General features: G+C 35.0%; 1 protein-coding gene across 5 annotated transcripts in view; it reads right to left on the bottom strand.

The window, feature by feature from the left end:
• ATP11B (ATPase phospholipid transporting 11B (putative)) overlaps positions 1 to 18,372 on the bottom strand; it is a 120,387-nt gene that overhangs the window by 56,360 nt on the left and 45,655 nt on the right. For 3 of the 5 annotated variants that reach the window (XM_057739988.1, XM_057739986.1, XM_057739989.1), the window contains 5 exons: positions 14,174 to 14,236; positions 12,028 to 12,092; positions 9,193 to 9,274; positions 2,257 to 2,407; positions 952 to 1,149 (listed from right to left, as the gene is read on the bottom strand). In XM_057739988.1, coding sequence (XP_057595971.1) covers positions 952 to 1,149; positions 2,257 to 2,407; positions 9,193 to 9,274; positions 12,028 to 12,092; positions 14,174 to 14,236 — 559 coding nt within the window. The remainder of the gene's footprint in view (positions 1 to 951; positions 1,150 to 2,256; positions 2,408 to 9,192; positions 9,275 to 12,027; positions 12,093 to 14,173; positions 14,237 to 18,372) is intronic. The other 2 variants (XM_057739987.1, XM_057739990.1) reach the window with 1 other exon arrangement.

The following is an 18,372-nucleotide window of genomic DNA, read 5'->3' as shown; positions in this document are numbered from 1 at the left end:
AAATTTTGAGGAAAAATTATTTCCAACCAGGGATGTGTTACCTAGCTAAATTATTAATCAAGTATGTAAGAAGGGAATAAAGATATGTCAGACATGCAAAGTCTCAAAATATTTCCCTCTTATGCATTCTTTTTCAAAAAGTTATTAGAAGATGTGTTCTACCAAAGTAAGAGAAAAGCAACAGGTGGGAAAGACATGAGTTCCAGGAGACAGGAAATCCAAATCAGGTGGGAGACAAAGGAAGTTCTAGGGTGATGGAAAAACAAGTCCAGGGTGACAGCTGAGAAGCAGGCCCAGAAAGTAGTCCAAATTTTGAAGCAGAAAAATAAAAGGCTTCAAAAGAGAAAGCAAGCGAGATAACAAGAAAGAGAAAGGAAATCCTAGATTACCTGATGTGTCTGAATATGTGGGGAGATGGTTCATATACGTGTCAGAGATCTGTTTGTGGTAAATGAAAATTAAGTGAATCAAAAAACAGAGCAATTAACTCCAGCAAAACCAAAATACATAAGAAAGAAAAATGTAATTATAGTATTACAAGGCACACAGAGAGAACTAGGAAGTAGTAAACAATACCAAAACAGTCATAATAATGACAATAAGTGAATATTTATTAAATTGCAAATTTGTGATTTAACAGTATTGGGGGGCCGTGGGGAGGCAAAGTGGGTATATGTCTGCGTATGTGTGTGGAAGGAGTAGTGTAAGGGTTGTATCTTTATATTCCATTGTAAATAATGTCTCAAATTTAAAAATCAAGAAAGAATTCTATATAGAAATATAGTGCTAAATTACAAGATTTCGAAATGGGAAATAAGAAATTAGGTGTGGAGCAAAGAAAGTGGGGTTGTTTTTTGGTATAAGCCTTGTAATATTTAGTTTTATTAGTCTTTGTACATTTATTATTTTGATAAAAATAACAAATTAGAAAAACAAAAGGATCACTTTTACCTGTCCAAGTTCTTCATTCAGGTCAGAAGTATTGACTTGAGCTTTCTGATCTGATTCTTCATGATAGAGATCAAGATCCCAGCCAATAAAAAATGATCCAAGAAATTTCTGCATTTCAACTGTCACATATAACGAAATTGGAATGATGAAATTGTAGAGTACCAAAAAAGCAAGGAAGTCTGAAATAAATTTCAGAATCTAGGGGGAAAAAATGATTGATAAGAGAAAAAATATGAGAATTTCTTTATTATCACTGAAGATAATTATCAGATAGTTTTATATCTAAACAGACCATCAACTATATTCTGAAGCAGAAAATTCTAATGAATTAAAATTCATTTGCTGAATTGTCTTAACACATTCCCTTTAGTTATTTTATTGCTCATTAGAATCCTGAACAAAGTAAAAGAAAAAAGGTTAAAACCAAATAACTTGTTATTTTTTAGAAGCTACCAAAAAGCCTGGTGTGACTGAAATTACTTACGGCAAAAATTATAATTAGAACCTCGGTAGTATACATCCTACTTCTACCCTTCAAAATCACAGATAAGTAAAAACTGACTGTAATTTTAAAAATTTAAAATAACTGCTAGGCGAGAACTACTAGAAATTAGAACTCTCAATTACAAATTATACAGGAATAGTCTACTTCAATGGCATAGCAGTTCAACATTTTAACATGTGTTCTGTAAAAGATAAAATACCTAATTGTAAATGATACTGAAAATATGTTCCTGTCATTATCTGCTTTTTGGTCTCTTGAGATTCAAACATATTCTAATGTTTGCACTTTAATCTAAAGTGAAGTTTGGAGAACAATTTACCAAAATTGCAGGTTAACTTCTCTTAGTAGTTCATATCTAATCAGTTTAAAGCTTTTTATGACATAATTTGCATTTACTTCATACTATCAATATACTGACAGTAAGGCTCCTTAAATTATTCTGACAGAATTGAAAATAAATCAACTTACTCTTTAATTAATCTATAACATACAGTAAACAGAATAAAAATTTCAATTTGTAGTACTGAAGTGGAATGCCAATATAGATGACTTAAATTTTTGTAATCTCTTTTAACTATTCAAGTCATGCCATAGGGAATACAATTGCTCATACCTTAAAATGTAAAAAGCATACCAGTACAAACATGCTGGCTTCTCTTCAAGTGCAATATCCTTTTGTCACCCTTTGGGCGATGACAGTGGTTACTCCTATCGTAAGTCACTACCAAAGCATTAAAAGAAATAAAATTTCCAAAGAATAAAATTTTCTTTGTAACAGAGTCAAGAACACCGTAAAATACCTTACTACTATTTCTCTGATGTTCTGTTTTTTGGTTATACCAAGGTTCATCCCATTTTTCTTCAGCTTGCCATGTATATTTTAAGATAGTACTGATGATGGCTTCAGAAATAAGGATTATTAGATAAATTATCAAAAATGTATTCATTGACCTGAAATGAAAAAAAAGAGACTATAAATTATGTGTTACCATACTCATTTGTGTCTGGAAATTAATACTGGTCCTAAATAAGATACTAAATATATAAGATATTATGGTAGCTATTTGAAGGACATAGTCTTTGTTTTTAAGAAATGACCATTCAAATGAATCTGTTTACTAGCAATAAAAGAACAGATACACAAGATTACAAGCATATTTACTATACAGTTAAGCTACTGTTCAAAATGCTTACAGTAAATGACAGTTTTGGCCAGTAATTTTTGCCATAAGTAATTATTATAAGATTTTCTACATTTTCAGGACCTAACTTTAAGTGCAAACATAACTAATATTTGTATAGCATTAATATATAAATATTAATATTTCTGTCATATCCACTAACTTGTCTTATGTTTCTAAAAACCTTGTGTGGAAGAGATTATTAAAGATAATTCTTTTTAAAGATGACGACCAAAGTTCAAAAATCATTCTGCAGATTTCCCAAAATCATACACGTCAGGAATTGATTTCAGAATCCCCCTTCTTTTCACTGAGCAAGCTTAATACTGTATCTCTGAAGTCCTTCATTGGCATTTTGTAATTTGCAGCATACAGATTCTATACAAATTTTGTTAGGTGTACACCTAGGTACTTCTCTGGGGGTGGCGACTGCAAATGGTATTGTTTTAAATATCAGTTTCTGCCATTGGTGTTTCTTTTCCAATGTTAGTATTTAGTGCTGCGATGGTTAAATTTTATGTGTCAACTTGACCAGGCTAAGGGATGCCCAGAGAGCTGTTAAAATATTGTTTCTGGGTATGTTTGTGAGGGTGTTTCTGGAAGAGATTAGTAGTTGGTTCAGTAGACTTCGTGAAGAGATATATGCCCTCACCAATGTAGGCAGGCATCATCCAATCCATTGAGGGCCCAACTGCAACAAAAAAAGGTGAAGGAAAGGCAAGTTCTCCCTGTCTCTTCTTGAGCTGGGACATCAGAGCTCCTGGTTCCTGGGACTTTGGACCTGGGCTAAATTATACCATTGATTTTTTCTGGTTCTCCAGCTCGCAGTTGGCAGACTGTGAGACTTCATGGTTTTCACAACCACATGAGCCAATTCCTATAAGAAACTGCCTCTTATATATACCTACATATAGCCTTTCGGTTCAGTTTCTCTGGAGAATCCTAATACAAGTACTATAAATTTGCTTCTCAGCACTGCTTTAGCTGCATCCTGCAAAATTTGATATGCTGTATTTTCACTGACCTCTAGGTAGACCCACAGAATATTCAGAAGAGTTCCAGCTGCTCCATATCCTTGCCAACACTTGGAACTTTCAGTCTTTTTAAATTTTCACCATTCCAATAAATGTGTATTGGTATCTCTTTACAGTTTTAATTTGTATCTCTCATGACTAACGATGTACATTTTTTCGTGTGCTCACTGGCCACCTTTATATTCTCCTTTGTGGACTGTCTGCTCTAGTCTTTTACCCATTGTTTTTCAATGGGTTGTTTTCTTTTTATTATAGAGTTATAGGTATTTTAAATATATCATTACATATTCTGCATACAAGTGCTTTGTTAGATATGTTTTGTGAATATCTTCTCCCAGTCTGTGGCTTGCTTGTTCATTTCCTTAATTGTGTAGTCTCATCAGCAGAGGTTTTTAACTGTGAGGATATCTAGTTTATCAATTTTTCCTTTTATTTATGCTGTTTGTGTCCTAAAAGACATTTAGCTATCCCCAGGTTGTGAAGCTATCTTCCTTAGTTTCCTTCTAAAAGTTTTACAGTTTTAGCTTTTATGTTTAGGTCTATGATCCATCTCGAAAAATTTTTTGGTGTATGGTGTAAGGCAGGAGTTGAGGTTTATTATTTTTTTTCCCATGTGAATATCCAACTGTTAAATAATTTGTTGGAAAGACTTATTATTTTCCTCACTGAATTCACTTGATGCTTTGGTTGAAAATCAATTGACCATATATGAATGGATCTATTTCTCAACTCTCATTTTATTCCACTGAACTTTCATGCTAATACCATACCATACTTACTGTAGCTTTATATTAAGTCTTAAGAATGGTTTTTTTTTTTTTTTTTTTTTAAGTTTCTTTTTTAGGCGCACAGGCTTAGTTGCTCCGTGGCATGTGGAATCGTCCCAGGACAGGGCTTGAACTCGTGTCCCCTGCATTAGCAGGCAGATTCTTTACCACTGCGCCACCTAGGAAGTCCTATATTAAGTCTTGAAATCATGTAATGTAAATCTTCTGGTTTTCTTAAGATTGATTCCATTATGCATTTTGCATACGCATTTTTGCTACTGTATTTCAATATTCATTTTAGAATCACCTTGTCAGTTGCTACAAAAAAAAAAACTTGTCAGGATTTTAATTAGGATTGAAAGAATCTACACACATCAACTGACAGGTTAACAATATTGAGCCTGTAAATCTATTAATGTGATTTCTCCATTTATTCAGGCCTTTAGTATCTACCGTCATGTTTAATATTTTCCATTATAAAGATTTTTGCGTAAGTTCTTAAAAATTTATTTCTAAATATTTTGTTTTGACACTACAGTAAAATAAAACTATTTTTTGAAAATTTCATTTTCCTGTTTCCTGACATTATACAGATAAAAAAATTTTTTTTAAATTGATCTTGTATCCTGAGACCTTGGTAATCTTACTTACTAGTTCTGATAGCTTCCTTGTCGAATGCTTACAACTTTCTATGTGAACAGTCCTGTGTCTTCTGGTAGGGACAATTTTACTCCTCACTTTCTAATATTTTTGCCTTTTATTTTTTTGTCTTGTTCTGCCGAATACGCTATCTAGGATAATGCTAAAAAGAAGTGGTGAGATTGGATATTCTGGATACAAGTCCTTTACAAGATGTATGCTTTGCAAATATTTTCTCCTAGTCTGTGGCTTGTCCTCTCATTTTCTTAACATTATCTTTTGATGAAGATTAACTTAGTTTTAGGTTTTGTTTTTGGTTCCATTTTTCTATGTTTCCTTATCTAAGAAATATTTTCTTAACCCAAGGTTACAAATATTTTCCCTCATGTTGTACAGATTTAGCTCTTATGTTTAGGTTTTACATTTTCAGTCAGTTTTTGTATAAGATAGGAGGTAAGGATAAAAGTTTGGTTTTAGGCATATGGATGTCAATTGTTCTAAGCATTGTGTTGAAAAGACCATCCTTTTGTGTGGAGATTTTTAAAAATAATTCTCTTTGATAGATATAGGGCTATTTAGACTTTGTTTCACCTGTGTCAATCTTTGTAAGCTGTGTTTTCAAAGAATTTGTTCATTTCATCTAAGTTAGAAAACCCAGTGACAAAGTTGTTAATATTTCTTTGGGTGGATAAAGTGACCACGTAGGTAGGATCTGCAGTGGTATCTTCTCTTTCATCCCTGATGTTGGTAATTTTTAAGTTTTCTCTCTTCTACCACTTCTTTTACTCTTTGATCCCTCAATTTAGGTATAGATTTATCAATTTTATTTTAATATTTGCAAAGAAGCCACTTTTGGCTTTATTAATTTTATCTATTGTTTGTTTTCTATTCTATTGGCTAGAGTTTGCATTTTAAATATTTCTTCTCTTTCTTCTCAGACTGGGTTTAATTGCTGCTCTTTATCCAGCTTCTTAAGGTGGAAACTTAGATGACTGATTTAAGTTTTTCTTCTTCTCTCATATAAACATTTAAAGCTAGAAATTTCCCTCTAACCTAGGTTTTGCCTGAGTCTGCAAATTTTAATATGCTGGATTTAAATTATCACTGATTTTTTCTCAAATTTTAGAAATTTTCAGTTATTGTTTTTTCAAAGATTTTTATTCTTCCCCTTTCGCTCTCTTCTCTCTTTGGAGGAGGATTCAATTAGACTTATGCTAGATAGCTTAATATTGTCCCACATGGCCCTGAAACTCTGTTTTTCTTCCATCTTTTTTCTCTCTGTTCTTCAGATTGAGTAATTCTATTGTTCTTTCAAGTTCACTGACAATTTCTTCTGCTTCCCTCAATCTGGTGTTGAGACCGTCTAATGACATTTACATTTCGGTAACCATATTTTCCAACTCAAGAATTTCCACTGCGTTCTTTTTTATGGTTTCCATTTGTCTGCTGAGATTTCACATATGTTCATTCACATCCTCTTTTAGGCCCTTGAACAATAAAATCTGCTTTAAAGTTCTTGTCTGCTAATTGCAAGATCTAAATCATTACAGACGTAGTTTCTATTGAGTTCTTTTTCTTGAGTATGAGATACATTTTCTTCACGTCTGCTTATTTTTAATTGCATACTGGATTTTATAGACAGAGACTCTGTATTCTTTTATGTTCCTCAGATGAGTGCTGATTTTCATTCCAGCAGGAAGTTAACTTGACTAAGTTCAAACACCAAACTCTATCTCTACTGCAATAGGCAACAGCAAAATTCTCTGTTCAGTTCTTTCAAGCTTCCTGATACTGATTTTTTGCCAAGCCCACTGCGGTCTCCCCTGCATATGCATTCTAACGGTCAGCCAAGGACTGGGGCATAATTTATGTGCATGTTTTCGAGTTCATTCCCTTAAGTTGGCTCCCTCCCGGATTTTTCCCTTTTTAGCTGCTCCTTCAGCTTTGAACTTTGTCCTCCAACATCTACATACTACAAAGCTCAGGCTCTCTGATGGCCTATGTGGCAGCACAGTAACTGGAGAGTGCCCTCAGGTGAAAAGCTGCACTCCTTCCCCTTGCGGCTGCTGCCTTTTTTCAGAAGTAGACTCCTTGCCAGTTTCTGTTTTTGGTCATTCTCCAATGCTTTCAAATAGTTGTTTCTTTAAAAAAATATTTTGTCCAGATTTCATAATTGTTATCTGCAGGACCAAGTCGTTCCATTATTACTCAACAGTATTTATTTAAAAATCATTATTTTAGCACCTACAATATGCCAAACATTGTGCAAATGCTACATGTATACCAAAATGTGAGGAACCATCTATTCCTCTTTGACACTGGTCTTAACAATATTCTTGGGAGGTGGGGATTCCCTGGCAGTACAGTGGTTAGGACTCTGAACTTTCACTGCGATGGGCCTGGGTTGGATCCCTGATTGGGGAACTAAGATTCCGCATGCTGTGGGGTGGCCAAAACAAGAAAAATCCACAATTTTTTTTTGGATCTCCTTAGGCAAGGGCCTCGAAAGCAAAAATAAGCAAATGGAACTGTAAAGAGCTTTGCATAGTGAAAGAAACTATTAACAAAATGAAAATGCAGCCTACTTAATGGGAGAAAATATTTACCAACGATATATCTGATAAGAGGTTAATATCCAAAATATATAAAAATCTCATACAACCCAATATCAAAAAAAAAAAAAAATCAGATTAAAAACTTGGCAAAGGACCTAATTAGACATTTTTCCAAAGAAGACATACAGATGGCCAACAGGCACATGAAAAGATGCTCAATATCACTAATCATCAGGAAAATGCAAATCAAAACCACGAGATACCACCTCATACCTGTTGGAACGGCTATCATCAAAAACACAACAAATGGGCTACCCTGGTGGTGCAGTGGTTAAGAATCCGCCTGCTAATGCAGGGGACACGGGTTCAATCCCTGGGCCAGGAAGATTTCACATGCTGTGGAGCAACTAGGCCCATATGCCACAACTACTGAGCCTGAGCTCTAGAGCCTGTGAACCACAACTATTGAGCCCACATGCTGCAAATACTAAAGTCCACATGCCTGGAGCCCGCGCTCTGCAACAAGAGAAGCCACCACAATGAGAAACCCTTGCACCGCAACAGAGTAGCCCCTGCTCACCACAACTAGAGAAAGCCCGTGTGCAGCAACAAAGACCCAATGTAGCCAAAAATAAATAAATAATAAAATAAATCTTTAAAAACAAACAAACAACAAAAAACCCCACAACAAATGACAAGTGTTGGTGAGGATGTACAGAAAAGCGAACCTTAGTACATCATTGGTGGGACTGTAAATTGGTATAGTCACTATGGAAAACAGTATGGAGGTTCCTCAAAAAAAGTAAAAACAGAACTGCCATATGATCCAGCAATTTCACTTCTGGGTATTTACCCAAAGAAAACAAAAACACTAGTTTGAAAAGACATACACACCAAACGTTCACTGCAGCATTATTTACAATAGTCAAGAAACAGAAGCAACCTCAGTGTCCCTCAGTAGACGAGATGGATAAAGAAAATATGATGTATATATACACACACATACACACACCATCAAATATTACTCAACCATAAAAAAATGAAACTTTGCCATCTGTGACAACATGGATGAATCTAGAGGGTATTATGCTAAGTCAGACAGAAAAAGACAAATACTGTATGATCTCACTTATATGTGGAATCTAAAAAACAAAACAATGAAAACAGACTCATAGATACAGAGAACAAATAGGTAATTGCTTACCAGGGCTGAAATTGGTGAAACGGATTAGAAGTATAAACCTTCAGTTATAAAATAAATAAGCCACGATGATGTAATATATAGCATGAGGAATATGGTCAATAATATTACAATAATTTGTATGGGGACAGACGATTACTAGACTTATTGTGGTGTATGCAAACATCAAATCATTATGTACTACACTTGAAATTAACATAATATTGCATGTCAACTATATTTCAATAAATTAAATAAAAATGAGAAACCATCCCCATCCTCAAGGATACCATCTTTTGTTCACTAGAAATATATACACATAGAATACACATATCAAATAGTTATATTTATGTGTAAATAAATGAAAATAGTTTTCTTACTTTTCTACTGCAGATCGTTTCTGTGATTTGCTCTTATAGTTTAATGCCATCTTAGTTTCCATTCCAGTATATACAGCAACACCTGCAAAACAAAACAGTCTTAAAAAAATCCTCTACTATGTTTCACAAAAGAAATGTACTCACTAGCACAAAAGCATCTAAGAAAATGTATCATCTGACACTTGTCAGAATGTGGCTTTCCTTTAAGTCTTTCTGGAGTTTTTAAAAGACTTCCCAAGTGCAATTTTGGGAAACTCCAGTTATTCAACCTGCTGAATGAGGAAGGCATGTGGGTTCTGTTCCTAAATTATAATTGGGATATCTGAATGAAAGAGGTATTATTTGAGTTGGAATTGATGGAGGAAAGAATTTGGAAAGATAAAGATGGCAGGGAAGGCCATTATAGATAGAGTAAATAGTGTTAACACGCAAAGAAAGGGAAAAGCACTTTCTGTTAGAAACAGAAACAATCTGTTGTAACAATGGATTGGTGTCAATTTGAAAAGCCTTGAATGCCAGAATATGGAGCCTAGACATAATCTCATAAGCACTGGAAAGATAATATGGAAGTCTGTCAAAGTAAATGAAGTAAACACAAGGAAAGTGCTATTTTAAAAATACGTGCCTATGTGAATGACTCTGAGATGAGAGAGAATGACAGTAATAATAGGACTAAAACTGGGGAGTGAATGAAATTAGGTAAGACCAGTCTTATTTAAAAACTTTGGAATTAGAGCTTGGTTTGAAACCTAGCTCTGCCACTTATTAGTTTCGTGACCTTGAGCAACTTATTTAATCTTTCTGAGTCTCGATTTCCCCATCTTTAAATGGGAGAAAACACCTCATAAAACTGTTGAGAGCTATGCGACAAATTAGCAAAATGCCAAGAAACAGAAAGATGACCAATAAATATTCATGCCTATCCCTAAACAGTATGATGTGAGAAACAGTATAGGATCCATCATCATGCCCTCTTTCTAAAGATTTGTCCTGGAATTTTCACTATTGGAATTATTCCTTAAAGGCAGGGCACCTTAAAGGCAAATGACAAAAGGGCACCAAAATTATAGAAATGTGAGAAATCAGACAAAATGGTACAACACAAAAAGGTGGTGCTGAGAAAAATGGTAGCAGACCCATCTAAAGGCGTTCAAATACACATCTTCTAAATTTTAAGAGTGTGAAAGGTGTTACTGCTAGAGAGGTGTTAAAATACAGCATTACACGAGAGGGCCTAAAAGCCCTGGAGGTTTTTTCAGGCTTCTGCCATTAAAACTTTACTATGGTTTCCTTTTTTAAATTATGGTAAGGGCTTCCTAGGCGGCGCAGTGGTTAAGAATCCGCCTGCCAATGCAGAGGACACAGGTTCGATCCCTACTCCAGGAAGATCCCACATGCCGTGGAGCAACTAAGCCCGTGCGCCCAAAAAAAAAAAAAAAAAAAAAAAAAAAAAGCATATTAAATTGTGGTAAAATACACACAGCATATAGTTTACCATTTAAATAAAATTCAGTGGTACTTAGTTACATTCACAATGTTGTGCAATCATCCTAAATTGAGAATATTTCATCACCCCACCCCCACCCCAAAAAAACCCCTGTACCCATTAAACAATCATTTCCCCTTCCCCTCTACTCCTCAGCTCCTGGGAACCATTAATCTACTTTCTGTCTCTACGAATTTGCCTATTTGGGGTATTTTAAGTATAAATGGAATCATACAATATGTGGCCTTTTGTGTCTGACTTTGTTTACTCATCTTCATGTTTTCAAAGTTTACCTATATTGTAGCATGTATCAGTACTTCATTTCTTATGGGTGAATAATATTCTATTACTTGGATATCCTATATTTTGTTTATCCATTCATTAACTGATAGACGTTTGGGCAGTTTCTACCCTTTGGCTATTGTCAACAGTGCTGCTATGAAGGTTCTCATATAAGCCTTTGAGCAGCTGTCTTCAATTCTTTAGGGTATCTAGCTAGAAGCAGAATTGCTGAGTGATACGGTAATTCTACGTTTAACTTATTGAGGAACTACCAAGCTATTTTCCACAGCAGCTGCAACATTATACACTCCCACCAGCAATATATGAGGGTTTCAATCTCTCCACATTTCTGCCATACTTGTTATTTTCTTTTTTAAAAATATATGATTTCTTTATCAGAGAACCTAATACTAGGAGGTAAGGTACAGTACTGTTAACAGGAAAGAAGAAAATAAGGAAGAAGAGTTCAAAAGCTGTAAATATTCAGTGAATAATATAAGCTGGCCAGTATATGAGGGGCCATTCCTGAAAGACGAGGAGCTAGCTGGCAGCTAAAAGTGATCACTGACTTCACAATTTACCGAGACTCAGAGCACAGTGAATTAATTTAGATCTCCAATGCAAGAGCACTATCCATCCTTTTGATCCAGTCAGTGTATGTTCCAACAGTGTCTGGTCAATAAGAATTTGTTAAATGAATAAATGGATGAGTAAATGAGTCAGCAGCTTTATCAATCCAACCTAAGAATCAGCATATGGAATTATACAAGCGATTCACCACACTAAGGTGCCAGCTTATGTAGTTCTCAACACCATTAAGAGAAGTGCCAGAATTATATTCTTAGCACGAAATGTTCACGAAGAAAATATAACAGCAAGGTTCTAACCTATCACTCAAAAATAGGAATTAACAAAAAGTACAACAAAACTATATCAATACAATCTCTGAAAGAAAATTATCATAGACAGTAAATTATCTAACCAAGAGACCAAATGCTGTGCTTTTAAAAATACTTGACACAAAGCATCAAAACAAATCTATAATTAAAAATTTAATATATACAAACCAAAAATTTCTTTTGTGTTTTTTAATCTGGCTCCACGAAGCAAGAGACTCTCTGGCCCCAGAGGTCTAGGGGAAAAAATAACCAAAAGCACTAAATATATTAAAAACTCAAATTTTAAAACGGCATCGTTAGCAGACAAAAGGTACTTAAGCTATACTTAACAACAATGCTTTCATATAAACCCAAAATCTCAGCTACTATAAAGCTGTCTAGGTCAATCATGATGTTAGTTACTGTAACAACAAATATCTGCTTTAGCATTTCAGTCATTTTAAGATCAATGGCTCAGAAATAAGATTACGCCTGTAGATAAAATCACAAAGCCGCTAGTTTCAGAAGTTTAAACATAAAACTCAACAAAACCAAAAATTAAGCAATGATTTTAAAATGTTTCACAAAAGATGAAATTTTAAAATTCTGAGCAAAATCAATTAACAATTTTCAAAAGGAAAATAAATTAAAATGCAATGTAAACAAGGTTGCGTGAAGGAAAAGAAATGCAATGTAAACAAATTGTAGTATGATTTGTGTATAACTGCATGAGTTCTACACAATTAAAATTACACTGGGTTATAAAAGATAACACAGTAAGTGAGTTAGTACTTTTCTAGGCAAGATCAACACTGTAACTTGACTACTTGCATTGCATACTTCTTGGAACATGGGTCTTCTTGCTGTTTGAATTTCTCTCCATAAAGGAGATATAAAATGAGAAGAAATAACTAGAAAGGAAAATTGCATTTTCTTAGTGATAGCAAATGATAAGACTGACAATGGATAAGTAAAAAAGCCTTAATTTTGTTGATACTCTTTATCATAAGGCTTTTCTGAAATATAAATATACAGTTATCCAAATCAAACAGAATCTGAACCAATTCTGAAGAGGTCTGCAAAGTCAAACACTGTAAAAAATCTAATGAACACAGGGGAGCCAGATGTTTGGGCTGTGGTTAACAAGTATGGTTTTATTAGATAGTCATATTTGGAGCACACTGAATGGATATTTCAAAATCAATTATTCAGGAGCCATATTATAGCTTTTTCACTTGGTTTTGGCTCCAACAACGAATAGAGAAACTTAGAGCTCAGGTTGGCATATAAATTGGGATATAATTTAGAAACCTTCAAATTACAAGATAAACAACAGTTCACTCTGGTTGCTTCAGCAAAGAACATGGCTTTTTTTTTTTTTTAAAAGGTTCTACTTGCTAAAGTAACAACTGATCTTAATGTAATTCATACTATGTATCCACACATGCATCTCACTATGTCACTGCAGAAATCAAAATAAAACCCAGTCACTGTTATTCAGCTGGGGTCCTACACTTACAAAGACCTTGTTGCAGAGTTTATTGAACTGTGTTTATTGAGCTCCTGTGTTAACTTTTATTAAAAATGTGACTGCTGATGCATATTTCTGGTGGCTTGTTTTGAGACTCTCATTTAAACAAATTCTCAACTCTTTATGTTAGTGACTTATTTCATGCAGTCAGTATAAACTGAACATCTCCAGAAAAGAGGTGGAGTGCTAATTTAATCAGAAGTTCAAGGACTGATTCCAAGATTTATTCCAAACTCAGCTTTGTGGTCATGAGTAACAATATAATCTCACCCTATGAGAAAATCTTTGAAATGACCCAAAGCCTTTCATGTAGGTACCAGAAATTAACCTGAATACTGAGGGAAAACACACTCAAACAACCAACCAAATAACCCATCAGAAGAGTAAATAAGAAGTTTTGGATTGGCCAATACTCTAGTTTGTGATGAATGATTTTGACGTGAAGACCATAACGTTTATATTTGTTAAACATAACAGAAGACATTTTTTGTGTTCTAGACTTAAGCGGTGATAGGTTTAGATATGTAAGGATTTGAATAGGAACCAATATGTTTCTTTTATGTTACTACCTAATATTAGACAAATAACCTTACTAAACCGTTTTGGTGTCATTTCACAGCATTCGCTTCATCCTTATCTCATTTGCTGCTGCTGGAAATTACCAGAAGATGAAATGCTAAATATTTTGAAACTCTTTCCCATGATACATTGCTTACTTATCGAATCTCCCTTTAAGTTGATTTTAGTCCCTCCCCCAAACAATTCTCACTTAAAAGTGACTGGATAATGCAAATTTATTCTTACCTTACAATTTCTTCCATTTGTTGAGTTATCATCATTCGTCCCATGAATCTATCAAAGAATTCACTGTTACAAAAAAACTAATGGTACATTATTTATGACATCAATGGATGGAAAATCTTAAAAGACAGTTTTGGCACTATTCTTAGACATGAAACAACCAATTTTTCACATATATGAATGGTCCAATACTTGTTAGAAATTACAAAGATAAATCAGTCATTAAGCTTTAAAAAATTAATGTTCTAAGAGTCCCAGGGAGTGGTCAGCAGTGCTGTTTTCCTTATCATCCTATTCTGCTTCATCCCTTTCCCTTTCTTGAACTGCTTTGTGGAGGAGCAGTGTAAAGCCTGCCCCCTACGATGAATCATGTTCCTTCCCATCTGCTGCATAATTTTCCTGGGCTTCGCAGATAATGTATTGAATCTGCACTGGTGCCATAAGCTGCTGCTGCCCACAGCTACCTCACTACTCCTCCTTCACCAACTTTGGCAACACGACCTTTGTGGTACCCAAGCATTCCGCCCAATTCTTCGCCCGCATCTGGACTTGAGAATCCTGTACTAATGTACTATGTCTACATGGGGCTGCTGGCGGTGTTCTGTACCAATGCCATCAATATCCTAGCAGGAATCAATGGACTAGAGGCTGGCCAGTCACTAGTCATTTCTGCTTCTATCACCTTCTTCAACCTGGTGGAGCTGGAAGGTGATTATTGGAATGATCAAATCTTTTCCCTCTACTTCATGATACCCCTTTTCTTCACCACCATGGGACTGCTCTAACATAACTGATAGCAGAGAGCCTCTGGTTAGTGACAGTATGCCAGAATGAGAATGGGAACGGAGCCTTTGTGGAATGTAACAACATGACCTTCATCAACTTGCTACTTAAAGTTCTGGGCCCATGCATGAGAGAAACCTCACCCTGTTCCTGCCGCTGCTACAGGTCATGGGCAGTGCTGTCACCTTCTCCATTCAGTACCAGTTTGTCCAACTCTTCTATGATGTCGAGTCCCCTAATCCATTGCCCTTTGCTTCACAGCCTCCACTGTTCTTAACTCAGGCCGACCTCTTCTGGACCAAAATTGCCTTCTGGCCCTGGCCTCTCCTGCCCTTTGTTCTCCTCCAGATTTTGTTCTCAGCATTTCCTTTCCCCTGTGATTATTAACATTATGGGTCTTGCTGTCTACTGACACTGACTGCACTTTGCTTAGGGCTTTCTTCAACTTGCCACCCTCCCTCTCCATCCCATCTCTGCAGCCTCCTAGGATGGCATCCTATAGCTTTTATGCAGTTACCCACAACTCTGACACTCAAGGAATACGTTGGGCCTGGGGACAGAACCCTGGCTGGGCACAGGGACATAGGCTCGAAGTTGACTTGACATTTAACTATAAATTAAGTATTCTGATGATTAAGAGCAGACCAGGGTGCCAGGTGCTCCAAGTGGTGCAATAAAGTATTGTCTTTAAAAAAAAAAAATTCTTGCCATCACTACTCCAGTTATAAGTAAGGTAATGAATGAAAAAATATTTTCAAAATGGCAATGCAAATATATTATTATGATAATTAGTTTGGTCATGATGAGAATTTACAATTGCTACACAAAGATGCATACGTTATTTAGCCAACAATAACTGCTCATATATTTTATCACAGTTTACTAAATAAAGACTCCTGTAACCAGAATCATTCATTCACTCATTCATGTACTTATTCATGCACTCATTTATCCAACAAGTATTCACTGAGCAACTACTATGTGTGAATTATGTGGTGAGGGTAAATTAGTAAGCAAAAAACTATTAATGAACTCCAGAGCGTCTTTAACTTTGGTTTCCTGAAATCTACAGTGAGTGTCCTGTTGTTATGATGAATTTTCACAGCCTGGCCTTTTAGTTCCAACTTCCACTACCAAAACATAGCACAACGTCAACTCAAGTGTAAAATTACTTTCTATAATAGTCAGAAGTAAATCCTGAGTTGAAGCAAATTCTGGGCAGAGCCTCATGTTAATCATTTAACTACACAAAGAAATATTAAGCATAACCTTCCAAATGTCCTCTATTATCCCTCCTGTTTCCAGATCACAGATGCTATACCCCTGTAGACTTTGGCTTCATTATTTCTTGCTATCTATTACTTCTACTTCCTTCAACCTCTTGTATCAGGGAGAAGCACTACTGTTTTTTATTTGTTTGTTTGTTTGTTAATTTTAATTTTTTGGCCATGCCATGTGGCATGCGATCTTAGTTCCCCAACCAGGGATGGAACACATGCTCCCTGCAGTGGAAGTGAGGAGTCTTAACCACTGGACCGCCAGGGAAGTCCTACTTTTAAATTATCTCCACTTAATGGAATTTTATATAGCTCTGGTTTGAGCCTCAAACTTTGGATTTAGGTTCGAAGAACCAATTCAGCTGGTAAGTACTTGGCATCCTTCAGAGATAATGTGTGGTCAGTCTTTTGATTTTCCTGAGCCAAATGTCAACAAGAAACCTGTTCTTCTTCATTTTATCTGTCCTTTTTTCCTTGATTGTAAGGCACTTCTTATATTTGTTCATGCCAGTACCATGCTAGATTAACTCGTCTTGCACTTTCCTTAGCCCTTTCTCCAAACTCACACTATGATTTGTTTCAAAGTGGAAAAAGCTTTATTATTCTTTACTAATTATAAAGACTAAATACACTCAAATACATATACTTTATAAAATGATTCAGACAATGTAAAAAGACAACAAAAAGGAAATAACAATCATCAGTAATCCCACTACTCAAATAAAACATTATTAATATTTTGAGGTATGTTTTCCAGGTTTTTTCCATGTACATATAAATATGTACGTCTCTTAAAAACAAAAATGGGAGCATACCATAAATACTGTAACATTTTCCTCCCACTTAACATGTCCTGTCAAAGATACAGATCTACATCATTATTTTTAATGGCTGCACATAGCACTGTATTTTGGGGTTACTGCATAATTTAAGTAATTCACTACTGACAGAAGCTTAGGTTTGTTCCCAATTTATGGATAGTCTAAACAATGCAGCCCTGAACAACCCTGTGTACATATCTTTTCACATTTTCTTTAAGATAAATTCCTAGAAGCAGAATTTCATTATTTTGTTATGAAAAATTCCTAGAAGTAGAAGTGATGAGTTGGAGTCTACAAAGAAGAAAGAGAATAGAAAGAATAAAAAGAAAGAACAAAAAGAGCAAAGGAGCCAAGGAAAGAGAAAATGGGAGAATACTGTGAAACAGGCACCTGCTAGAGGCTGTTCCTAAACAGAAGACTCTCCTAGTTCTTATTTCTTCCAGTGGTTTGGCAGAGATAATTTCTTACCATATGCTAGCCTCTCCTCAGTAAGCTGTTAAAGTTCTTTAAAAAGAAAAAACATAACCCTAGTTAACTAATAGGTAATTGGGAAGGAACTGACAATGTTCAAGGGAGAAAAATTAATAAACAAAGAAAAATGTTCAGGCTTGCTTTCTTTTCTTTTTTTCCTGGCCACGCAGTGTGGCTTGTGGGATCCTAGTTCCCAACCAGGGACTGAAATCAGGCTCTGGCAGTAAAATTGCCAAGTGCTAACCACTGGACTGCCAGGGAATTCCCTGTTCAGCCTTTCTAGTAAAACAATAAATTAAAACTAGTTTTAAAACTATAAAACTATTATCTATAAAATTAGCAAAAAATTAGAAACTATAATGTTTAATACTAGTAAAATTTTGAAACAATAAAAAGCATCATAAACTATATTTAGCTCAATCCAATGCTTTTGCAAAGTAATGTGTCAGTAGGTTTATTAAAGGCCAAACTCAATTATGGTTTTAATCTAATAATTCCACTTTTGTGGCTTTGTCTGTTCTTAGGGAATAATCTAGTATTAGACTATAAACTCTAGGAGTCAGGAACTATCATTGTTTCTTTACTGTTGTATTCCAAGTATCTAGCACTATGCCTCAGGTATTGGAGCCACTCAATATTTGATGAATAAATGGTCAATAAAAATGTTCTCAAATCTTTTGACTAAGTAATAATGTACAACTCTATCATTCATCTTCTCATTCAACAGATATTTATTGAGTGTCTATTATGTGCCTAATACTGTTCTAGGTATTTCAATTTAAGAGTTAAGTGAACTGCAACACACACAAATCTTACTTGCATATATCGCAGGAAATTCAACAAAAGGGAA

The sequence above is a fragment of the Hippopotamus amphibius genome, chromosome 6 (assembly GCF_030028045.1).
Source record: "Hippopotamus amphibius kiboko isolate mHipAmp2 chromosome 6, mHipAmp2.hap2, whole genome shotgun sequence".
Taxonomy (NCBI): Eukaryota; Metazoa; Chordata; class Mammalia; order Artiodactyla; family Hippopotamidae; genus Hippopotamus; species Hippopotamus amphibius.
The sequence above is the reverse complement of the archived record's forward strand: the minus strand, read 5'-3'. Positions and strand labels throughout refer to the sequence as shown.